The sequence below is a fragment of the Hemicordylus capensis genome, chromosome 3 (assembly GCF_027244095.1).
Source record: "Hemicordylus capensis ecotype Gifberg chromosome 3, rHemCap1.1.pri, whole genome shotgun sequence".
Taxonomy (NCBI): Eukaryota; Metazoa; Chordata; class Lepidosauria; order Squamata; family Cordylidae; genus Hemicordylus; species Hemicordylus capensis.
The window spans coordinates 237,036,055-237,061,481 of record NC_069659.1 but is presented as its reverse complement, the minus strand read 5'-3'; the positions used below and the strand labels follow the sequence as shown (position 1 = coordinate 237,061,481).

The following is a 25,427-nucleotide window of genomic DNA, read 5'->3' as shown; positions in this document are numbered from 1 at the left end:
CCAATGAGTGAATCTATTTGAAATAACACTGCCAGGGAGAAATGTTTAAAGAGCCAAATACACTCAAGTTCATTAGAGTCTTTCAGTCTATTTTCTATCTTCCTTTTGCATTTGGACTTTACCACATACTTCTATCACTAGCTATATTTCACTGTTCAATTAATGTAGCATCTTCACATTATTTAATGCCACCTTCAACAGCATTTTTTGACTCTTGTAAGTCCAGCTGGCCCTCTTTTACTCCACCTTTTATTACTGGAACAGGAGACAGAAATGCAGTTCTTCAATTAGTACTGTGATCTATATTAACCTAATTAGGGTGGGGTGCTGGGAGCACATCTGTGCTCCAACATCTACAACTTAGTGCCTTCCTGGAACAATTTTAGGTGTGAGATTTGATCTAGAAAAGTATCTTGGAGATCTCTTCTGTATACCCATTATAGCCATGTTAAACCAATGTGTTCTTAATGTGCACCAAGTTCAGAGAGCAAGGGCAAAGGAGAGAAGTGTTAGTGGTTGTTAATCATGCTTTCCCTCCTCTTAAAGACTCCATCCTGTAGAAATTTAACAGAGTCCACATCTGAGCATCAAGTGATTTATGAAGACCTTTTTCTTTAGACTGGAAGCAGGATAACATAACAAAAAATTGGGAACTCTTCATTACATTTTTAAGGTGGTATAATTGCAGATTGTTTTTACAGGTGGCCTTTATCCACATGGTTCCATTTGTGACTACAACCACAGATAATGGGACCTTGAGGCAATGGGAATTAGGGGTTCAGTTTCTGGAGATGAAAAAAGGGCTAAAAGAGGCAGATATAAAGTGCCATTCCGTGCTCTCCAGCAATACCACCCCCAATTCTGCCAATTTCCCACAAAAAATCGGGGGATGGGGGGAGGTTAAGGAAGAACCACAAAATGGTTCTGAGGTCATTTCTGGCCACCCAAGAGCCACAGGTAGGTGAACTCTTACTATTTTTCAAGCTGCATATAACAAGGTTAGGTCTAGATTGCCTGACCATGAATATACAAAACCGCAGGCACCAGGACTGGATAATGAGGGCCACTTGTAAATGTTTACACTTGTACCATCTTTACACGAATCAAAGACAAGGAGACTCTTCACACGATTAGTGTGAAGAGCTATTAGGGGGTTTGCGGGCAGAGTGGGCTTAGCCCGCTCTCCCCACAGACGATCCAAAGGCAGCCCTGGGCTGCTGTATCCATCATGGAGGTTGCATGGATCAGGGGCCGCATAACCCCTAGAAGTTCCAGGATGCCCCGCATGAGCGTGCAGGGCATCCTGGAGAGATCCCCGAGCCCAGGAGGCTGCTTGCAGTCTACTCGTGCACCATGGCAACACACAAACAAAAAGATAAGGCTAACGGAGCACTCGCTCCGTTAACCTCGTCTAAGGGGAGGGGTATTTCTGGAGGCTAGCTGCTGGGAGCCATGTGGCTCCCGTTGCAGCACGCGGTTGCCCCAAAGCGGGCTAGGCTCCCTCAGCCCGCTTTTGGGCCATTGTGAGAATAGCCTCAAGGTTTTTCTCCAGTTCTTTGCTGTTAATATAGAGGGCCATCTTGATTTCAGACTCATCTTTATTTTGGGTAGACACAGGTATATCCTGTATTTAACTTCTATCTTTTAAAGGATTGTCTGAAATTCAGTTTCACCACCTATTCGGTAACTACGGTAAAGGGCTGCCGTGAGCTTTCGCAATGGGTTGGGCAATAAGCCTAGCATTCTATTCAGTTAGCTAGATGCTTTAAGCCAAGGGCATCGGGACTATGGAGCAAGGCAGGGGCAATTGTGCCCTGGCCCCCAGGGTCTGGGGGAGCCACAAAGATGCCCCCTCCCACACCCAGCCAGGCAAACAAAGCACTCACCAGCTGGGAGCACGAGGAATGCGCCTCTCCTCTCCTGCCAGTGTTTCACTGAAACGCTGGCTGTGCTGGGGAGGGGAAAGCCCAGCCAGCCAGCATTTCAGCAAAACACTGACTGGGAAGGAATGGGAGTGGGTCCGAATTGAGCCTCTCCCAGGTATTGGCTCCGCCCCTGCATCTGACATCCAGCATAAGGGGCCCATCAGAATTTACCTTCTCCAGTCAGAGGTTCATGGAATTGCTGATAGGGAGCTCCTTTCCCTGTCTTCTCGAGAAGGCAGGGAAAGGAGCTTCCCATCAGCGATTTCACTGACTGGATAAGGAAAGCTCTGTTGGGGCTGATGGGCATTCGCGCTGCCCCCTTGCGTCTGACATTAGATGCAGGGGGTGTGGCTTGGGCAAAGTGCACACAATGTTAAAACCTAGGGGGCGGAGGAGCCACAGGAGGACTTTGTCCTCTGGCTGTGGCAAAGTTCCTGACATCCACTTTGAGCACATCTATCTCTGCAACTTTATCCTGGCACTGTTCCTTTCCAAAATTAATGCTGCTGAAGTTTGGAAGCATTATATGGGCAATATTCCCAGATGGAAGGAGGAGGACATCTGGGCTGATGGAATCCTTGCTTACAATGAAAACTCATTTTGGTAGGGGAACACTAACATCTAACTAAACAAAATATGTTTTGAGCTACACAGATAGCATCCATGACAGGAAGGTATTGCAGAACAATGAATAAGTAACCCCACCACTATTTTTTCAGCTTTTTTTTCTTTTTTAAAGTAGGCTGATAATGCCAGGTCTCAAAGAACTGTAGCAATATCAGTCAATCCTGTGAACAACACTTTTGGGTTCCAAAAGCAACTTCAGCTAGTCTGCCAGAAGGACAAACTTCTGACATGTGTCCCACATATCTTTCACCAGGGGAAATATTCCAAAGCACTCACCTAGACTAAAAAACATTACATCAGAACTGGCCTTAGTCTGATATGCCAATATTTGTGAAGTTTTTCATAAAGTTATGATAATTATTAATTTATGTATTACATTTATATAATATACATGTATTACATTTATATACAGCTCTGGGCAGTGCACAGCAACAAACATAAAACGCATGAATCAATCCTTTAAAAACAATCATTACAAAACAATTTAAACACAGTAGAAAACCATTAATTAAAACATTTAATAAAATTTAAAAATCCTAGTAAGCCAGACCAAACAGGGCTCTCCTGAAGGCCAACAATGAACTCAAACTATGGATTTCTGCCAGATATGAATGCCAATGTTCCCATTAAAAAAAACCCACATCTCTAAGCCCATACCTTCAAAACAATAATAAATCCAATAGGCAGCTGAAAAAGCTCAGTCTTTTTATTTATATAAGAAAGCTGTCTTGTCATAAAGGGGTTAACCATCCTTTCATTTTTCTCTCCTCTGTGATGGCTTACACTGAAATGCAACATCGACATAGATTTAGCCGGGAAAGGTTCTGGGCTGGAACTAGTATGCCAATAAATTGCAATTTTTGAAAATGCTCAAAGTCCACTGCACCAAAAATAAGTCTGTTCCATGTCACATGCCCAGAATCATCATTTAAGGACAGGAGTGTAAAAATAAAACAAACAGCTAAACAAATAAATAAATGTGGCATTGCTGAAGTTAGAATGTTAGTTTCTTCATCTTTTAAAAAGTTGTAGAATAGCTCCCATTTCCATGTGCATATTACATCTGTGATAGATTAAATAAATCATATTCTATAAATAGTATGAATTCTAGTTATACTCCTGTATAAATTTGCCTATAAAAATTTCAAGGCGGGGAAGGGGGAGATGGATAATGTTTTTCAATTATGTCCACACATGTTGGAGGTACCATCTTAGGACAGGAATTCCCTCCTGTTTGTGAAAAATAAGACAGTATCTCTGTTCTAAAGTAGTGCCTCCCCACACAGTTTTTGCAAGTATTTGTATTAAAAAGAAAATGCTCACTAATTACATTAAAAGAGTTTTTAATAACCTGAGTGGCATTCTCGTTTCAAAAATGTATTTGACAGAGACCAATGAGGGATAGGTTACTTCTATCAGACTTTAGAAGCCTTTAAATTGTAAACCGCCCAGAGATGCAAGTTTTAGTAGGTATATAAAGATTTTAAATAAAATAATAAAATAAATGTCCTTCAGACTTTGTCTCCTGGGTTTGTATAATGTACTCCATATTCTAAAGGATAGCACTAAAGTAATTAGATCAGAGTCCATTAAATTGGAAAAAGATACATATCAGAGCTGTCCCTTTTCACTAGAACCATAAGCATGTACTGCTGTGATAAAATACAGCTGTTAGTTACATTAAAATGGAGCGCCTTTAACATGACATTTTATTTCTTGTTAATGATGCATTTCCTTAATTCAGTTTTTTAAAAGAAAAAAACTAATCCAGATTCCATTATTAGTTCTTATGTCACCAATTGAAACTTTCAGAACCTGCCCAGGGTATAAAACCAGCTGTAATAAAACACTAAATGCTTGGGTATTTTGATATCCAAGATTATTAGTACTGCTGTATCAATGAACTTAGAACTACTTCAAAACTTTCAAATAGATCCAGACAGCTTAATTACATTCCAAGGCTTAGATGCTTATTAATAGGGATGTGCATGAAACAGATTTTGTGTTCTGTTTCAAGTTTGTAATGAAATTTAAAACAGCCAAAACATTTAATCTAAACAGTAGGGATGTTCACGGATCCGGGTGGGGGAGGCTCGAAGGCAGTGGGGGTGCTGCTTTAAGAGCAGGAGAGGGTGCACTTACCCCTCTCGTTGCTTTTCCTCCACCGGTGTCCATTTTAGTCAAATCCCATTGGGACGGCAGCGTACCTCCCTGCAGCCCCATTGCCCGGATATGACCAGAAGTATCTGATGCACCTGCACGTGCCAGTGCGGGCACGCCCCGGACACAACGTACACGTGCCCGATACTTCCGATCATATCCGGACAATGGGGGCAACAGGGCAGCAGGGAGGTACACTGCAGCCCTGATGGGATTTGATTAAAACGGGCACCAGTGGGGGGAGAGCTGCGGGAGGGGTAAGTGCACCCTCCCCGGCTCTTAAAGTTGGACATCCCCCATCGTCGAACCAGTTCCATGCACATCCCTACTAAACAATGGTCAAACCATCTGTTTCAATGAAACAACTCAAAACGTTTCAAGTGTTTCGGTCATAGGGAACAATGAGGAAATTTGAGACACCCCATTGTTCCCCATGGGTAGCTCCTAGGGATTCCAAAGTGGGTGGGTGGTAGGACATGATGGGTGCTACTTACCACCCAACCACAAAAGAAATGGGCAAGCGGGTGATTAACATTTTCCCCAAAACCCCATAGGATCCTATTAGCATATTAGCCTTTAATATACCAAATGGTTATTTGCTGTTTTTACTGCAAGACATTAGCACAGCTTTGTTTTGCGGATATCAGCAAAATCCTAGTTTCATAATACCCAGCTGACTGAGTAAGTGAAGCAATCACAAATGCTGGAACTAATCTGTAATAAACTTACAGATTATTGCAGCTCAAGATATTGTGGAGGACACGCCTACACATTTATATCATGCTAGTCCTGATGAGTGCAAACATGATCCAGTAATACTCAGAGATGGCAGAGCCTTTTTCGATGCTGACAGCTCATAGGTTAGCAAACTAATGAATTCGTTTTTGATGCAACAGCACTGTGTTGTGAAGAGACTGGTGGTCGTTGGTTTTATCAGACAAATTACTTGGTGCCTAGTTGTGGGACACTGACAGGCAGACCTTTCCTCAACCAGCAGCACTCCCTATCCCAAATCCACCCCAGGCGAGATCCAAATTTCTGAGCCGAGACAGAAATGCTATGTGGTACATCCTGCTCTTCCAGCAAACATTCTAGGAAAAAGTCAAACATGGAGGGATGCTTAAACTAGGGCAACAATTTTAAAATTAGTACGGGCACTAGTTTCCCCACCCCTGGAATTGGTTGAACCGTCATCTCTATGCAGGCACAGCAGCATGCTTCTTAACCCACTCTTGAATCAACTGGTGAGCTATGGCTTGCTTAGGAGGCACCCAAAAGGAGGAACCGTCATCCTTTTCTATGGAAGACTGTGGCTTTCTTCCAAGGGCCATCACCACCTCCTCATGGCTAAACCACTTGGCGGCTTCTATCTCTTGTCGGTCAATACTGATCTGGAAGAGGGAAAGGCGGGAAATCAAACCACTGTAAGCAAAAACTGTAAACAGCAAAGCAAAAACTGTAAATAGTACCATAATTTTTATTTTATTTTATTTTACATTTTATATCCCATTCAGCCTCAGTTACAGGTAAGCAACCTGATGTTTTTGTTATGGCAGCATTGTGCTTCAGATTTGTTTTTGCCTTTTAACTAAAGTTGATAAAAGAGATTAAGCAATTTGGAAGAAAATATCCCATGATCCATCATGATTATTATTTTATTATTATTACATTTTATATCCCGCTCTTCCTCCAAGGAGCCCAGAGCGGTGTACTACATACTTGAGTTTCTCTTTCACAACAACCCTGTGAAGTAGGTTAGGCTGAGAGAGAAGTGACTGGACCAGAGTCACCCAGCTAGTATCATGGCTGAATGGGGATTTGAACTCGGGTCTCCCCGGTCCTAGTCCAGCACTCTAACCACTACACCGTGCTGGCTGTTCTGTTTGTGCAGGCAAAACTGGGCTAAGGAAGCCCAGCCCGGTTTTGCCTGTGTGTGAGAACTGCCAGGAGCCACTTGGCAGCAGCAAACCCACCTCCGGAGCCCACCTCCAAAACAAGGTTAAGAGAGCAAGCATTCTCTTAGCCACATTTTTCTGCTCATCTGCCAGCCCCAGCTGCAATAGTGGGAGATTGTGAGGCTCCCAGCCAGTGTCGGGGAATCCCCACAATGCACTGCATACTCACAAAGTGCATTATAGACGTATCGGGGGGGCAGGCTGATGCTTCCCAGCCCCTGACCCTCTGCGCTGCCGGGTGCAGCCAGCAATTGTCTAGGTGGGCAATCCGCCCACCCAGCAAAGCCAGAGGGATCATCTGCGGGGAGGTCAGTGCTAGCAGCCTTCCTCCCTACTCTCTCTCGAGTCCTTTTCACTGGTGGTGCGAAAAGGGCTCAATGAGTACTAATGTGGTGTTGTGGCTAACAGTTGAGCTGTGAGACAGGAAGTCTTGGGTTCAAATCTCACTTTTGTCACAAAGTCACTGGATGGCAAGATAATCCACTATTGCCTTCATCTCCCCCGGGCAACACAATGTGTGGCAGATGTAAAAAAAATTAGAAAGGGGATTGAAAATAAAATTGCTAATATAATGTCCTTATACAAGCTATGGTGTGGCCACATTTGGAGTACTGTGTACAGTTCTGGTCGCCATATTTCAAAAAGGACCTTATAGAACTGCAGAAGAGGGCAACCAAGATGATCAGGGGCCTAGAGCACCTTCCTTATGAGGTAAGGCTGCAACACCTGGGGCTTTTGAGTTTGGAAAAAAAGATGGCTGAGGATTGACATGATAGAGGCCTATAAAATTATGCATGGTGTGGAAAGAGAGAGAGAATGTTTTCTCTCACACACATAACACTATAACCAGAGATCATCCCATGAAACTGATTGCCAAGAAATTTAGGACCGACAAAAGGAAGTACTGTTTCACACAACACATAATTAACCGATGGAATTCTCTGTCACAAGATGTGGTAACAGCCACTAGCCAGGATGGCTTTAAGAAGGGCTTAAATAAATTGACAAGTCTATCAATGGCTACTAGTCTGAGGGCAATAGGCCACCTCCAGCATAAGAGGCAAGATGCCTCTAAATACCAGTTGATGGGGAGCAGCAGCAGGAGAGAGGAAATGCCCTCACTTCTTGCCTGTAGGCTTCCCAGAGGCAACTGGTGTGCCACTATGTGAAACAGGATGCTGGACCAGATAGGTCCTGGGCCTGATCCAACAGGACTGTTATCTGCAATGTGGACTTAATATCCACTACCTATATTACAGAGTGGTTGTTAAGGATTACTGAGATAATGTCAATGAAGTGTTCTGGCCAATCAAAATGCACTGTATAAATGCAAATTATTCTAGGACCGGGGAGACCCGAGTTCAAATCCCCAATCAGCCATAAAACTAGCTGGGTGACTCTGGGCCAGTCACTTCTCTCTCAGCCTAACTTACTTCACAGGGTTGTTGTGAAAGAGAAACTCAAGGATGTAGTACACCGCTCTGGGCTCCTTGGAGGAAGAGTGGGATATAAATGTAATAATAATAATAATATTTCAATAATAATAATATACTGGTCAGGCAGCTTGGGTAGGATAGCAGAACTGGGAAAGGGTACGTACCTTGTCACTACCCACAACTGTTTCCAGTAGTTTTAAACACAGATCAATCAAGATATACCAAGGTTATTTGTTAAAGATTATTTACTTAGATAAACCAAGGCAAGAAAGGTTGGTTTGGTTTTCCCCAAACCAACATAAATTTAATGAAGAAAAAAGTCCTCCCCGCCTCCCAATTTGTTTACCTTGTTTTTTTGTGGGTTCACCAGGGCATGGCAAGCGATCATTAATGAGCTGTTTGGGAATGCCCAGTGCTGAGAAGCAGAGTACCACAGAGACTCAACCTCCAAGCCCACCTCTTCAGCCACTTCCCGCCGGACTGTCTCTTCTAGACTCTCACCTAGGAACAAAAAGCTTAAGGGTGGATTCATTTCTTGTGAGAATCCTTCTAAGTTTTATTTTGGGTGGGCAGGAAAATCCCCTTTGTAACAAATGAAAATGAAGACAACCACTTTTAGGTAAAGTAATATTGTTACAAAACAAAGAACTGTACTAAGTATGCATTTTTACTAGTGCAGGATGATATTTAGTCCATTGATTGGTGGCTTTCTGGAACCTCATTGTGAAAAGTGGTTCTGGTGATGGGGATGTAAACAAGGCAGAACAGAATGACCAACCGTGAAACAACTTTTAAAAAAACTTTTGAGGCTGGTTCCTCATAATTCATTAACAGATTTTTTTTCTCCCTTAAATCTTGAACTGATCTTTCCTTCCACCAACACAACAAACTGCACAGTAAAAGTATGCTGAATTGGGATATGTAAGAAGGGGCTTGCCAATTATATCTGTTTTTACCTTCTTCCTTTTCCAGATAAATAAGGAAATTTCTTCTGGAAACCCAACTTACCCTAGTGGCATTAATATGTATTTCTCTGTGTTGCAGCTCAATGGAACTACTGATTCACATATTTTCAGGGATTCCCAGATAGCATCCTTTTACACTATGGGAACATGATGGGTCCCACAGCTCAGGGGTAGAGCATATGTTTTAATATTTGGGGCAATGGGTCTGAAAAAAGATTACAGCCTAAGAACCTGAGGAACTGATGACAGACTCGACTCGACAGTACTGGGCAGATGCAGTCTAATGCAGCAAACATCATAAGCAAAACTTAGGAAATCCACTAGTCAACTTGTCTGCAATGAGTGAAAAATGATGCCTGATGAGTGAAAACAAGTTGTCTGGTAAGAACTAAGTTGTTCTAGTAGTGAAAGGCCTATATTCCTTTCAATATAATCTTAACTGAAAATTACCATCCTCACAAGTAGGCCCACTTCAGCCTTTTTGCCATATTGAATAGAGGTGGATGAGATCACAAACTAGGCCGCTGAAGTGTCCCCATGTTTCACTCTCTACACCTGTACGAAAGTCAGTTATGCAGTCCACAAGTTAGCCCACTTGCACCTCCAACATTCATGTTTCTGCCGTCTTGAATCAGGGTGGATGACATCATCACAAGCTACATTGTTGAGGTGTCCCTAAAACTGTACCCAATTTGGTTCATATTGGTCCAAGCATTGTGAAGTTGATGGAGGGAGTGGGACCACACACAGAATGCCAGGTGATCTCATAAACTTAACTTTCCTTAAGGAAAGTAGGCTAAGAATCCTGATGAGTAATGTACCAACATAGCTCGAAAAGTTTAAAAAAAAAATTGTCTGGCTGGTGAACAGAGCCAACACTTCTTGACCCCTGATCATAAGTCTTAATGGCTGCTTTCTCCCTTAAAATGTTTCTGGCCTTTATGGTTATATGTAGTATCCTGCTGAATTTCTCACCACTTGGCTCAAAAATATGAATCTTGGCAGCTTGTAATGCTTGCCTCAAATACAAGGCAAGTGTTCTGACCACAAAAGCTTCCCATTCACATTTTAATCCAAACCAAATAAGAAGTCAAGTCCTCCCACCTTTCCCCCACCCACTTACCTTTCTTGCTGCTCTGGCACAGGTGAGAAGGACAGACTATGGCTGTGAGCCAGGAGCCAGAGGGGAAAGATAACCTCTTAAATTTCATCACAACTGCAGCAAGTCAGGTAAGTAGGTGGTTGGAAGGATGGGTTGAAGGGAGGCAAGTAGATAGTTGGGAAAGGCTTTAGGTAGATAGATATCTTTACTACAGTCTATGAGCAACAACTGGGAAAGGTCTTGGAGGCTTACTTGGGATGGGCTGGAGAGCGATTGGATCCCATAATATGCCTGTGACATCACTGGGGCAGAAGAGGGTTCAACTTGGCTTAGAATAAACCAAACTATTTTCTGAGTTTGGGAGGAAATAGTTCAGTTTCCCAAGTCTGACTGGGGCTGTTTACCTCATCACTTGTTCTGTGTTGAAAATATGATGGCAAAAAGCCTAAAGTAAGAATTTATCAATTTTCAAAAGTCTATTAGGGTACTTCAAGAGCTAACTCAATTATTTCCACATTTGAGACTAATTCAGAACAAGCATAATGTGTCCATTAACTGGTCCTTGGCCAGGTTTGTAAATTATGACAATTACATGCTGTAAGGCCTAGTCAGGTCACTTTTATATTGAATAAGTGCTTAGATAGGTTAGCCATTTTGTGTTAGATAAATGCTTGACATGAGTCTGTTTGCTTGATACAGTTTAGGCCTTGATCTTAGCATGAACCCATGAGCAGTGCTGTCATATAGGTAAAGTCCCAGATCCCCTGCATTGTGCTAAAAATTAGACATCCTTTTTACGGTCCAGGACACACTCCCACTTTGGGCCCGTCCCAAGCCTCCCACAATACGTCCAAGTTAGACATCCTTGACCATGTCAAACTCCCTATTCCAGAAATCTTCCATTCCGTCAAGGACAGTCCCCATTTAAAACTTTTGTCTAATTGTCTAAAATTAGAGAAAGTCAGCCTGTCAGCTCAGGCAAACTTCCTCATTTTTCTCTGTCTCAGAATGAGAGTATGTCAAGACTCAGTGTTCCGTTAGAAAGGGGTCGTTACCCCACGCCTTATTCCTCTTTCACATATTTTTCTGGCCAATAATATTAAAATGTCAAAAGGAACAGGTTTAACTGAAGGTCATGGATGGTCAAGACCCCTTCTTTATCCAATCACTATTGATACGTAGGTGGAATGAGTGAGGGTACTTAAAACCCCAGTCTGGAGATAGATGAGGGTCGGTGCGGGGAGAAGATAGAGGAAGGAGAGAAAGGAGTCGATCGATCAATTTGACACACCCAACATCTCGCAAAGGAGGAAACACCAGGTTCCTTTTTGGTAAGCTCAGGGGAATTGAATGAGCCACAAAGAGTGAGAGAAAGTTCTGACAATCTTTTGGGTTGTCAGCTTAATATTGTTTAATTACTGTAAGGAAGAGAGGGGTGTTGTGCTTGCTACTGTGATTCATCTGAATTGTGGTAAGAAAACAAATCTATTTTGATGAAATATAATCCTTTCATTCTCCTCATGTCTTCTTGGGTGTTGGGAGTCTCAACAGCTGGGACCATTAAAAGAATCCACAGTTCCTGTTAGCGTGAGGGTTTTTGGGGGGTCCCCATTTATTCCTGGCTGCAGGGATTTTGGGACATCTAAAAAATCTCTTACAATGCAACACTGTAAGCAAGTCAGTTAGGACCCCCACAAGTTGTCATATATTCCTAGGTTGGATCTCTCTGCTGAATGAGTTTACTCCATGTACCACTATAGCCCATAAGTAAATACTGTGCATACAAACTAGTAAAGTGATGTCACATGTTTCCTTACCCACATCACAGAAGCCAGCCAAAGCACTGTACATCCCTTGAGGAAATGATGCTTGCCGTACAAGAAGGCATTGGCTCCCATCGGACACCAAAGTGATAACTACTGGAGACATCTAAACACGCCAAAAAGCACAGAAAGTTGGAGGGCAGGGTTCAAACAAGCTGAGCACTGTGCAAAATAGGAAACTGCAATTCAAACTAGAGAACCGCAAGAGTCAGAAACGTGGGAGGAGTGTAAATGACCTCAATAATGACTCCTGCTTTCCACTTTCTGGATGTAATGGACAGATCCTGGGGCAAAATGAGGAGAGCCAGAACATAGGGTCCTGCTGGGACACCATCCCATTGCCAGGCCTAGGGCTTAGTATTTTGCCAGCAGAGTTTAAAAGGGAGTTTCCCTACACAGGATCAACCTACTCCAACAGCAGTGTATGCCTCAAACATTGTGCCATGCATGCACACTATGCACAGGCTTCCTGGAACAATCTCTTTAGAAACCTGCATGACATCCATAATATTAACGCAGTATTAGAGGCACTTCTCTCTGCCACCGCCACTCCTCAAGAGGCTGGAAGTGGTGAAGCGAGTCAATCCACTATTTGTTCCAAGTGTTCAATTCTCAGATTCCTTGACCTGAGGCGAGACTTTCAGCACACTTCATAACTGAGCTGACCTTACTTCGTCCCCCTTTGCCGGTCTTCTTCCACATTGAGGGGTTGGAGGAGACAGATGGGTGAGAGGAGCCGAGCTGAGTACATTCTGATTGGTTCAGAAATATTCTGCATCTAATACCAAAACACATCTTTCCAACTGCTTTATAAGAAGGGTCAAATGGACATCAGCAGAAAGCCCTTTCCCAGTTAAGCAATCCTGCCCAGAAGCATACAAGGTTCTAGAGCATATCCCTTTACATTCAGAAGCAGTACTCACTTGTGGGTAACAGATTAGTCCACTTCCCTGGCAAACTCGTTTGCTCCCAGCCAGGTTCTTCCTTGTAGGTTGCCCAGTTTTGCCACAATACTGGTGGTTGTCATGCCAGTGAAGGAGAGCCTGAGCCTACAAACAACAATTTTGAAGGGACATTTTGAAGACAACTGCAAATCCTTTTATGTAATGGCCATCCTTTCCCTATGCACAACCTACGTAAACAAAAATTCAATGCATAAAACTGGAATTGCGCCAGAAATGCGTCTTTTATTTATTTATTATTATTATTTTACATTTTCTATCCCGCTCTTCCTCCAAGGAGCCCAGAGCGCCATACTACATACTTAGGTTTCTCCTCGCAACAACCCTGTGAAGTAGGTTAGAGAGAAGAAGAGAGAGAGAGAAGTGACTGGCCCAGAGTCACCCAGCTAGTCTCATGGCTGATTGGGGATTTGAACTCGGGTCTCCCCGGTTCTAGTCCAACACTCTAGCCTCTACACCATGTTGGCCCGGTTTGTCTATCATATCATATCATATCTTTCCTCCTGGGAGTAACAGCAAGAGAGAGGGCATGCCCTCAACTCCTGCCTGTGGCTTCCAGAGGCATCTGGTGGGCCACTGTGTGAAATGGGATGCTGGACTAGATGGGCCTTGGGCCTGATCCAGCAGGGCTGTTCTTATGTTCTCCAGCACTGGAAAACAGTTCGACAGTGTTTTGAGATACAAACAGCATTTTTCATCCTCAGAACAACCCTCAGATCAGATAGGATAGGTCAGGGTTATTTATATCCCTTTCCCCAAAGATTCAAGGTGGCTTACGTAGCATAATAAAACCAGTAATAAGTTCTTAATCAACAGTCAATCTATAAAAACAACCAGCCTAAAACTTTGTGTTTTCAGTGAGCAGACTAAAAAAAAACACAGGCCGGCCTGCTGTGCAATGCAAAGTTAGTGTTTCTAACCTGCTGGGGCTGCTGCTCAGGTAGAAAGCATCCCCAGTGCTGTTGCACAAGAGTGCACTTCCACAACTAACTAAAACAGGATGCACAAAGTTGCATAGCACTACTGCCACTGGAAACAAAAGAAGTAGCATGACTCAAGAGCTCATGAACGTTTTAGGTAGTTGTACAAGTGCACTCTTGTGCAATACCTCCGGGGCTGCCTTTTACATGTGCAGCAGCCCCTGGTGGGTTGGAAATGCCAACATCGTGTAGTGCACCATGCTGGCCAGTAATCATGAAGAAATACAAAAAGATACAGAGGATATAGCGCCTAATAATTAAATTCAGTTACCAACAATAACCAGGTCTTCAGTTTATGCCTGAATGCAAGTAATGAGGTACCTCCTGGATTTATTTGGGAGGCAGTGCCACAATAGTCACCCAAAGCCAGCTACTGAGCTCCATGGCAGCGTGAGGCTTTGAGACCAAGATTGTTACATCCAAATCCAACACTCTAACCACTGTAACACACTGTCTCTGAAAATAAAGGAAGTATGTAGCTTTTTTGTCTTCACATTCTCTCAGGGTCTGGTCTCTCTGTGAGTTTATTAAATCAGGACAAATTGCTCCCCAACTGATTGCCTTACTTAATAAATTCTCCGGCCCTTCATAATGCTTAACAGCTCTCTTCCAGGTACCAAATCAGACCAGAACCAATGACATTTCCCTAAGATCAGAGCTTCACAACTGCTTGTGCATGTGTGCCTCCAGCCCTGAAAATCTAATTGCCAGCTTTAGTGGGGTCGTCTCTGGCTCACAGCTGGGGGTAAGTCAGCTACAATCCCACAATGTGGCACACAATCGCTATAATAAGAAAGTTTCTACATAAAATTGAAGAGACAAAAATAATCACTTTGTGATATTGGCACTCCAAGTGAAATATGTGAATTAGCACCAAGGCAAAGTGTCTATAAGAGGCCTTTTTTAAAAAACTGCACTCACATGTTCTAATAATCTATTATTTAACTAAAAGGTTTTTTTTCCCCTTGCCCCACTTTCTATAGAGTCATATTCAAAGCAGTGTACCTTATACAATACAAAATTAGTAGTCTCTACTGCCTACAAGAGCCACTTAATGGCACAGCGGGAAAGTAACTTGCCTAGGGAGCAAAAGGTTGCTTGTTTGAATCTCCACTGGTATGTTTCCCAGACTATATCGGGCAGCAGCGATTTGGAAGATGCTGAAAGGCATCATCTCATACTGCGCGGGAGATGGCAATGGTAAACCCTTCCTGTATTCTACCAAAGAAAACCACAGGGCTCTGCAGTCACCAGGAGTCAACACCGACTTGATGGCACACCTTTAACTTTACTGCCTACAAGAGATGGAATAGGGCCTTAGATCACAGGCAGATTCACAAGGGAGTGTTTCCTTACAATAACCAGATTCTAGGCCATTAAGGGCCTAATACATATTGTAATGCACAAAGAGATTTGGTTGTGGTGGTGCCCTGGCAGTGATTGGAAGGGCTGGCTTAAGGTCACAAAGGGGCAGGGCAGGCCAGACACAAAGTTCTTTGGCTGCCACGAGCTGAGTTGCTCTGATTAGGGTCTCGGGATAGCACTGGCTCAACTGAGCAAAAACAGAGCAAAGGGGTTAAACAAGAAAGGCAAGGGAAGGCAGGAGTGCTTCACAGGAAATGCTAGAGGGAGGCTTCCAGCATTAATATAGGACACAAACAGCTTCAATATCAACCTGTAAAAACGCACCGTGGAGATCAAAGATGCATCCTCTTCTCGTAACTGGAAGAAAGCTTTCCATAAGTCTACAAATGATCCATTGAGTTCAGATTCAATGGCAGCTCGCTCCAAGGATCCTGGAATTCAAGAAATCTGTGGAAATTAGACATCTCAGTTATTAGCCCCTCTCCCCCACACCCTTTGTTTTGCATTAACAGCACATAATTATGGTGAAGTAGCTGGTGCTGATGCAGTTGCCACACAGGCAAAATGATATACCAATAGTAATATGTTCCCCACCACCACAAAAGTGAAGACACATTAAGACAAGTTGACTGCAGTGAAAAATGCAAAGGGGGATTGGAATCAGATTCAACACCAAGTTATTCAGGATGGTACACTCTAAGCAGATAGCAAAAAGCCCCCAAAGGATCTCTCCAGACTGAGTTAATAAGCAACAAGAATGTCAATGATGTTTAGTTGAAGTGATGTACCTTGGGGCAAAAAATTGCCTAAACTTCAGTGTACATTGATTGGTTCTGAACTTGCTGTGACTAACCAATAAGTGTTCTTGGAGTCATTGAAAACATAAGTGTACCAACACACACACAATCATGAAACCAGCAGCCAAGGTCAAGCAACAGTATATTAAAAACATCCTTAATACCCTACTTGTGACTGAATAGCTTTCCTAAACAAGGTCTTTACAAGCCTCTTAAATGTGATGAGGGAGTTTAAAACCACAATCCTATGCACACTTATTTAAATGCAAGTCTCATTTTATTCAATGGATTCCCCCCCCCGCCATGTGAACACATATTGGATTGGGAACCACACCACCCAGAGCACAGGAGTAAAGGTAGGATATAAATATACATACAGAACATAGAACATAATTCTAACCTAGATCCAAAGCAAAGTATGGTGTACACTCATATGAACAGCCAATCAGCAACGAATCCTCTATCTTCTCTTCACTCTGCCTGAACTGCTCTAGAATCTTTTTAATTTCTGAATTAAAAGAACAGAGGAAAAGAACAAGGAGTTTAAAAAACAAGTACAATCATACAGTAGCAGCAGATGTAGTTCTTTATTAACATTTCTACAGTTATTTATTTATTTATTTATTTATTTAATACATTTATATACTGCCCCAAACCAAAGTCTCGGGGTGGTTCACAATAATAAAACAACAATACAAATAAACATTAAAATCAATTAAAACTCAAAAAAGCTACTTAAAATGAAAAATTCACAATATTTAAAATTACAAAAGCTAAAAGGCCTGGTTAAAAAGATGAGTCTTCAAAGATCTTTTAAAAGTTAGGGCAAGAGTACTACAACAACTAAGTCATAAAAGCTTACAGCATAGTGAAAAGCAAATTTTCACCATAAAACCTAATAAATGTCATAGCAACAGCTTACTAAAGGAACCCCAGGAGATGTAGTTAAAAGAGAAATCTCATCACTCTTTTAAAGATCTCAAACCCTCTTCCACCACCCACCATTTGAATCTCCCATTCTCAAGGTTTCTTGGGCACAAGCAATAACACTTACAGGAGGCGGGGGTAAAGCATCCTTAATATCAATGTGGCAATGCTCATGAAGACAAATGGGGGGCTTTAGACTAGGAGGAGGAACTGGTTACCTGCTCCATTTATCTTTGGAGCCAAGAACATTTTGCCTTCTTGCTGCAAGAACGGCAAGTTGTTGTAAAATAGGAAGAAAGTCCCCGCGTGATAAGCCTGCCGACAAGCCTCGTCATCTTCTTTTAGCTGAAACAGGTATCTGCAATTGGGAAAGTATCAGAAAGAGCATTGACCAGGCTTAGATCATGCAGTCCCAGAATCTGTTGTTGACTGGAAGAATTCCCTGTCCCTGCTCCAGAGACGGGGTGGGGTGGGGAATGGATAATAAATATCTAGTAAAAGCTGTGGACCCAGCAATATTTCTGAATTAACTTTCTACATTGTACACCATTTGCTAACCGGTTTTAATGAGCATATAAAGTTCTAATTTTGGTCGTCTTTACTGTTTCCGGACATGAAGTGATCTGGCGGCCTCTCAAATTTCATAAAATAACTTGTTCTAAGTGTCTGTTTTATTACCTTACTTGTCAAGACCACTAAGGCTGCAGTCCTAGGCACACTTACTTGGGAACAGGCTTTCATAGAAAACAGAAGGGCTTACTTCGTTAAACATACATGGGATAAGGTTGCCTGTCCTAACAATCTTATCTTTAAAAGGATGCAAAATAAGAACATCTCTTAAGATAGGCAACTGGATCATTATACACAAGAGGTAGTTCAAAGGATTTCAGCCTAATTCCAAGTTCAGGTCCAATATAATTTATGCCGAGAACCAGCCATAATCATATGAAATAATTTCGCTTCTATAATTTGTGATCTAATTAATTTCTATAATTTGTGATCTAAGCCTGGTTAATACCCAACTTATTTTTTTCCTGTAAAAAGTGTCAATTATAGTGTTCACAGACTTCAGTTGTTTGCAGACATTTGTTCTCACCTATAAGACATGGCCAAGATTAATCCGAGTTTCAGCCCAAACAAATTTTAGAACAGTAGGTTTAACACGGCTCAGGCCCAAACTTCCCAAAGGATAAGAACTTGCCTCATTCTCCTGACGTAAGTAGAATGTAACCGGTAACACAGAGAGGGAATGCTTCTATATCCCGCTTGACACACCAAAGCTATTACCATCTTGTAAGAGATGCTGCCACAGCTGAAACAAAATTAAGACCACATGCAATACAACAAATACTCACTAAACAACTTGTAAATGGCTACATTTCCCACAGAGCACTTTCTCTCGCAAGAAGAGGTCAATGCATGCAACTTGACAATTATGTTTGAAAAGAAACATTACTGTACTTTACCCAACAATACACAGATGAGAGAGGGCTCAAAGAATAGCTCCTTAAGCAACAACTGCCACGTTTACCAGGGGAAAATCCTGTTTTATGGTCTCTGTCCCTGAACATATTCTTACATGGAGAAAAACACCTTACACTCTCACCAATTCTTCCTATCTGATGGATTCTTGCCATTTTATGGTTTCCCCCATGAGGGTCATCAACACCCCTTTCAGAGCTCCTGAACTATTAGCCAGCATTCTACTACAGAGATGGCCAAGTAGTCATTACCAAATATAACTAACCATATGACCCATTTCACTCAGCATTATCCACATTGAGTGGCAGTGATTCTCCAGGGCTTCAGACAGTAGTCTTTCCACACCCTATATGGAGATGCCACTGGATAAAACTCCTGCTAACTGGGTAAAGAGGCATGTTTCTCTTATATTTAGCAGGTGATTCTCTTATATTTAGCAACCGTCCTTATCAAAGCCCAGCAAAAAGCCCAGTAGTAGCCATTGCAACGTCCAAGTTGTGTTTCTTTTTAGATTGGGAGAGCCCTTTGATACCTGGGCTCTCAGTTAACCATTTTCTTCATCTTTCTGCATAAAGTGTTTTTGGAACTTTTTTGGTTGAAATGTGGTAAATAAATATTCTCCCTGTTTTGCTTGAGGAAGATCTGGGATATGCCTTTTAAAAGAGTTTCAAGTACACTAACTCAGCAGTTTTCTTTTCTTGCAACACAACTGAAGGCAATCACTTCCATTTCAGTCCCTGCAACCCAAAAGAATAGTTTCTCAGTTTTCATAAAATCACAGTAGGGCAATACATTTAACTGACAAATGTATTTTGTATGTAATGTAACAAATGCGAGTGTTATACTCCTTAACATTTAACTGACAAAGATGTTACTTACAACATTATTTAAATGCCATATAGAAGATTATCAGATGGTGTTTCACTTACTTAATGTGATGGGTCATAAACATTTTAATTAGCAATGGACTTAGTGTAACTCTTACCCGGAAAACTTAAATTGCAGCTTATTTAAGTACAGGTAGCTAGAAGAGTAACGATTCTATTAAACATGCAAAATGCAAAGCCCTCAAGAACTAAAAAGCAGGGTATGAATTTAAGCCTGAACAAATCCCAAAACAACTTATGGTAGATTTATTTACACCTCTGTTTCAGAAGCCGTGCAAAACAGACAACTGCAGAACCCACTAATATAGCAGGAAAAGGATATTACATATTCTTCATCAATATGTAATCATGGAATATTCATATTGCCTTCAGCAGTATGTAATCATGGAAGGGGAAAGCTAACTCAGGCAGTCTTCATATGAAAGAAGAAAAGTACACAATAGTCTCTATTTTCATCTGTGAGATGTTGGAGGGTATCTGGCTCTTCTAAAACCATCAAAACGTTAGAAATGTGATTTATGTAGTAAAGATCAACGTTCAACTCCATAAATCTTAGGAAGACCTTTGTCGTGGGAACCACAACAATTATAAATCAGTAATCAAAGTGTTAACGTCCTTAAAGATCGAAAGTACAGGTTTCTTTTCTCCCAAGCTGCCTGTCTTACCAATTTGAAATCACACATACGCTGGATAATATTCAGCGGATATCAGTTAAGTAACACAAACGCACATCTCCCACTTACTGTTTTCAAAAGTACTTAACTTTCAGCCAGCAGGAAGTGCTTACTAAGAACTCCAGAACAGGCAACCACTGACTTGGATTTTCTAGGAAGTGGTCTGTTCATCCATAAGCAGAACTACACTACCCAGAATCCTTTATCCCCACGCTGACCTCTGGGAAGTGTAGTTCTAATAAGGCATCTTTCTTTAACAGCATGTACAAGGGTGAGCATTACTGGGACCGGGGGTATACTCTTCCTAATTTTCCTTTAAAAGTTGTTATAGCAGATAAGACAATTAGCAAGCAATCCATAAATTGATTTTAAAAATTAAAAAAAAAACAAAACAGAGAAAGACCGTCTGCTGTGATGTTCATTAACCACTGCTTACACTATGATGTTGTCCAAGTCTCCCAAACTTAAAGCCAAAATCTGAAACTTCCGTAGGGCCTCCTGGCCAGAAGAGCTTTCAAATTTAGGGATGGAGTCAGTCTCAGAGCAGACCAGTGAGGTAGAGTCAGGAGGCAGGGATTTTTCTTGGGAGTGGTTGTTCTTGTCAGTTTCAGGGTGCAACCCAATGGTTTGGAACAGAACGGGTCCAGGGGTGAGGTCCAATGCAAAAGCATTTTGTTCACCTAAGCAGTAGATTTCAAAGGAACATCCATGTTTGTTATAGCAGAAAAACAACAGAGTTCTGTTGTAGTTTAAAGAGAAAGGTACTGTAGAAAATTGTGCTATCGTCTGTTGTATTCATCTAAGGTGTAGCTCTATCTATTTACAGCCAGTCTATCAGATGTTATTGACTGGATTTGGTACTTTAATTATCAGGCCCTTTCCAAGGGTCTAGGATAACTAAAGAAAAATTAAAGATAGTGTCATAGTATTCATGCTGTCCTGTGTAGTGTGGCCTTATGTAGCTGATGTGTTGTAATTTTATCCATGCCCAAGGAGTCAAGATGGTGTTCAAGTTCTTTTGGTACTGCACCAAAAGGACAAAAAGGTACTGCGTCTATTATTATTATTATTATTATTATTATTATTATTATTATTATTATTATTGGAACTTTTGCAAGAATTACAAATAGCCAGCAAGCAAGAATTGGTGGAATCATCTGATTGAGAAGGTCACAGTAAATGAAGAGGCAAAAAGCCTTTGGGATTTTTGAATATAAACTGATAGGCATTTAGCTCACAATACGCCTGATCTGACAGTCATCGAGAAGAATCGGGTTCTAATAACTGATATTTGCAATCCCAGGGGATAGACGAGTCGACGGAAAACAATTGGAGAAAATAACTAAATACTGTACAAGGACCTTCAGATTGAAATTGAGCGGCTCTGGAAAAAGAAAACAGTGGTGCCAATAGTCATTGGTACCCTTCATGCAGTATCAAAAGAACATGAACACCATCTTGACACCTTGGGCATCAATAAAATTACAACACATCAACTACAGAAGGCCACACTACTTGAGACAGCATGAATACTACTAATTTTTCTTTAGTTATCCTAGACCCTTGGAAAAGGTAAGGTAAAGTGTGCCATCAAGTCGATTTTGACTCCTGGCGCCCACAGAGCCCTGTGGTTTTCTTTGGTAGAATACAGGAGAGATTTACCATTGCCTCTTCCCACACAGTATGAGATGATGCCTTTCAGCATCTTCCTATATCGCTGCTGCCCAATGTAGATAATTAAAGTGCCAAATCCAGTCAATAACATCTGGTAGACTGTGTTTAAATAGCATCATCATCATCATCATCATCAATATAATTAATTAATATTTTTTTAAAATCCAGAATAGCTAAGGGTTAAAAAAAAAAAAAAGCCTCACCCCATAAGAAAACAGAAAGACACCCCAGCATTTTCTTCTTGTTGACAACCCTAATCCCAAATTGATTATTTTAACAAAACAAAAAAACTACAGCTTACTTTTGCGGGGGGGGGGAGGCATTTTGTTACACAGTGCAGTTGTCTGCAATCTAAAGTGGAAGGTTAGGATGGTGATAGGCTTCTTTACCCTCCCCCTTGTGTAAATTTTCTCTTAAAAATCCCTCCCCCACAAATGAGGTGAAACATTTAAGAAGCCCCTCTCCTCTACACACTGATCTTTTACTTCAAATTGTATCCATGGAGAAAAATGCAGAGGAACTTTACCTGGACCCAGCAGTCTAGAAGGGCTTAGACTGCGCTACAGATCTATTACCATGAGGGCGGGGCAGAGCAGTGCAGGTGGGAATAGACTGAATTATAATAGACCAAAGCCTGAGAATGTGTATGCAAGCTTATTTCTTTGAGTCTATTTCGGATGTCCAGATCTTGTAAGATCTTGTGTGAGATTTGCAGAAGGCAATCAGAGCCATGTTAGAACAAGCAATCCTCTTCAACTGTGGGAGCTGCTGGCTCAATCCTCCTCCAAAGGAGAGAAAAAGAAAGATAGGGAGAACAAGACACACACACACACAGAGGAAGAGCTGCTTACCTAGGTATGCAATTGGAATAATGCCTACACAGCATAATGTAAGGTGAGGAGATAAAATAAAATTATTTTCCATGTTAATGTTTCAGAAAGGCTTTAACATTCTATCAGGTAGAACATCAAAACCATCCATCAATCAAATTTGGCATAGATCAAGTATGTGACCACTGCCATCACATCTTTAGATTTGGTGAAGATCCATAGAAAAATGCAAGAGATATAGCAATTTTAAACTCCTGATTTCGTTTTCTATTTAAAACTTGTTGTTTTTAAAGTACCTTCCCCCTTTTTTGTCTCCTTCTCAATGTAATTAATAATGCTGGTCCATACTTTAACTGGCTTTTAAAAAACATCTGTTCACTAATTTTTAAATTATGAGGCTTTACAGTATCCACTGTAACCTCCTATTCAAGCTTGGACATCAGCATGTGAGATATGGGGACTTTTCCCAGCTGACCTGCTGACCTGCAAAAACCATGATGTTCGTGTTCCCACCCAGATAAATAAGGTACAAATGAAATAAGAGGTGTGCCTATGTGTCCTGCTATTGGTTTCAGACCTCCTTGCCCTTCAAGGGCAAGACTCAAAGAGAACCTCAGCTTAAAACCATATGAAGTCTTACACATCCCAAGGTGCATTTAAGAGCACTTAAAAGGTACTGTTGAAGGCCTCAGCCACAGGTTGTCTTCATTCCCACTGTCCCGAAGGAAGTGCATTAATAGCAAAGACCCATGTAGGCTATAATTCTCTACTGACATGGCTTCCAGAAAAGCCTTGTTTGATGTGACCCCAGCAGCATGCAGGACCAGAGCCGCTGGTGGGCCAAGTCAGGCATGGGCCAAAGATCTCACACCCACCAAAGCAAGGTTCCACCTAGAACCAAGTGGTGATTTTGTCACCAGTTGACAGTGGCAGCAGGGCAAGTCAGCTCATGTCTCTGCTGGTTTCAGTACATCACCTTCCCACTTGCCCCACAGGTCAATGTGCTTTCTCCCAGGCTTCTGTATCATCAGAGGCACTCTTACCCCTGGACTTTGGGGCCGAAGTCCAGGGCTTCCACAGCCCCTGGGTGCCCCCAAATCCTCTTTAGTGTGTTCCAGGTGGTGGTACACCTCTGTGTATCATCACTGGGGCTTGTGAGTAAGCTAGCAGAGTCAGTGAGAATGGGTGTGGTGTGGTGTTCTTGGTTAATCAATTTCTTGATCCAGGCCAGCTTTTGAATGGGGCTTTAGTTACTTGCATTCCAGTCCTGGAGTAGAGGAGGAGCTAACAAACAGCCGGCAGCAAGAGCACTGAGAAGCAGTCTGCACTTGCTTCTCTGTACATAATATCTGATTCATTACAATATTAACATTCCTGATTGATTCCACTCCACTGCCTTGCCCTTGCATACCACAACTCTTTCCCTTGGATTCTACAGTGGGGAGGAGTTGCCATCGAAGGCCACAACAACAGCTCCTCTTTATTCCCACCCACCCTCCAATAGTGGAAATAGTGGGGAGTCACTGCTGAAAGACCTTGGCAACAGCTGCATTCCCATCCTCTGAGTGCGATGAGGAGAGAACCTGCTGCACCCACCCTAACTGCCCATTCACAAACACACCTGGAAGGAAAATCTTTGGGGGAGGTTGCCACTATGCCTTTTGAAGGATGGGGCTCATGGCCCAGAGCTATCAGGTGCTGTCCCTGGACCCCAGAATGAGTGGTCAGTGTTGACTGGATGCAATTTCAGCAAAGTATATGAATGGAAGACACACAAAGTTAGTCTAATCCAATACTCTGTCCTATTGCAGGATCTTTCCAATTCACAACCCCTAAAAACCTCCATACAATCTTCTTTACAGCACACCCTATAGGTTCTCTGCTGTCTTGAAGGAGGGGGGAAAGTCCTTTCCACGCCGTTTTCCAAGCAGCAAGTCCAGGGGAAATAAGACTGCAACACACAAACTGAGAGGGAAGAAAGCCCTCTTCCCCCACACACTGCTGTTGTTGGTATAGATTCTGATGTTGTTGGCAAAGAGGTAAGAGACTAAAAATTTCTTTTGTGAAGCAAACCCACTCTGGTTTGGGCAGTCACAGCACTGGAGCAGGAAAAGTCTCCCCTCAACATCCAGCTCATGTCCCACTTATACTTTTGCTCCTTCCTATCTATCTATCTATCTATCTATCTATCTGTCATTGAACAAAGTGGTGGGGGGAATGCCACTGGGCCCATGAGAGAAGGTGGCCATTGGTTCGGAAACAGCCTGCTCCTCGATCTCCCTTCCTGCCTCCCGAACTCATTGGCAAGCTATTGGCTCTTGATCAGAGTGTGGAGAGTGTGAGATATTCTTTGCACAGGAGTAGAAAATGGGCGTGCTGAAAATGTTTTGTTTTTCACCAGGTTCATATATCATTCTTCTGCAGTGAAGATATGGGTGGGAGAGAGGAGAAGAAGCCAGGAGGCCCAGGGGCCCACCTTAACTTCTCGTCCCAGGGCCAGCTTCAACTTTGCTACATCTAATCTAGCTAGCTAGCTAGCTATCATCTACATATGAGAGAGCAAAAGGTTTCTTGTATTCAGGGGCACAGGGAGCTTGGCGGGGGCCGGGCGACAAACTCCAACTGGTGGGTCCCTCACAGCTGGGTGTTCCTTTGCAAATGTTAGCTGGCTGGGAGCCCTTTCATAGATTCCTTTCAGTGATTCCACCAACCGCTTACAGGGAAAATGAAACTCTGCCGGGGATGTCACTGCCCCGTTCTTAGCACTGACCCTGCCCCGCCATGCCCCGCCCCTTGGATCTGATGTCAAGTGAAGGGAAGGGGCCAGTGCCGGGGTGGGGGAGACTCCATCTCTCC

At 42.3% G+C, this 25,427-nt stretch overlaps 1 protein-coding gene across 6 annotated transcripts; it reads right to left on the bottom strand.

Moving 5' to 3' along the window:
• Nucleotides 1–4,719: 4,719 nt before the first annotated feature.
• NUDT13 (nudix hydrolase 13) lies at nucleotides 4,720–20,220 on the bottom strand. 6 transcript variants are annotated; one of them, XM_053306186.1, is made up of 10 exons: nucleotides 20,137–20,220; nucleotides 19,039–19,243; nucleotides 18,226–18,336; nucleotides 17,243–17,382; nucleotides 16,498–16,605; nucleotides 15,625–15,731; nucleotides 12,917–13,042; nucleotides 11,988–12,099; nucleotides 8,450–8,604; nucleotides 4,720–6,103 (listed from the first exon to the last, which is right to left on the bottom strand). In XM_053306186.1, the coding sequence occupies exons 3-10, from the start codon at nucleotides 18,312–18,314 to the stop codon at nucleotides 5,909–5,911; spliced, it is 1,032 nt and encodes a 343-aa protein (XP_053162161.1). In that variant the 5' UTR covers nucleotides 18,315–18,336; nucleotides 19,039–19,243; nucleotides 20,137–20,220; the 3' UTR covers nucleotides 4,720–5,908. The 6 variants fall into 6 exon arrangements, with proteins under 6 accessions (XP_053162161.1, XP_053162162.1, XP_053162160.1 ...); XM_053306187.1 differs by having other exon boundaries at nucleotides 19,188–19,243; nucleotides 20,137–20,200; XM_053306185.1 differs by lacking the exon at nucleotides 20,137–20,220 and adding an exon at nucleotides 20,059–20,130.
• Between the last annotated feature and the right edge of the window lie 5,207 nt (nucleotides 20,221–25,427).

What these genes read in the sequence shown, in the direction of transcription:
- NUDT13 (XM_053306186.1), bottom strand. Translation starts at nt 18,314, where the DNA reads ATGGTAATAGCTTTGGTGTGTCAAGCGGGATATAGAAGCATTCCCTCT. An exon ending in TCCAAAGATAAATGGAGCAG is followed by an intron (nt 16,606 to 17,242) that starts GTAACCAGTTCC and finishes CTTTTAATTCAG; the next exon opens with AAATTAAAAAGATTCTAGAG. An exon ending in ATACTTTGCTTTGGATCTAG is followed by an intron (nt 15,732 to 16,497) that starts GTTAGAATTATG and finishes CTTGAATTCCAG; the next exon opens with GATCCTTGGAGCGAGCTGCC.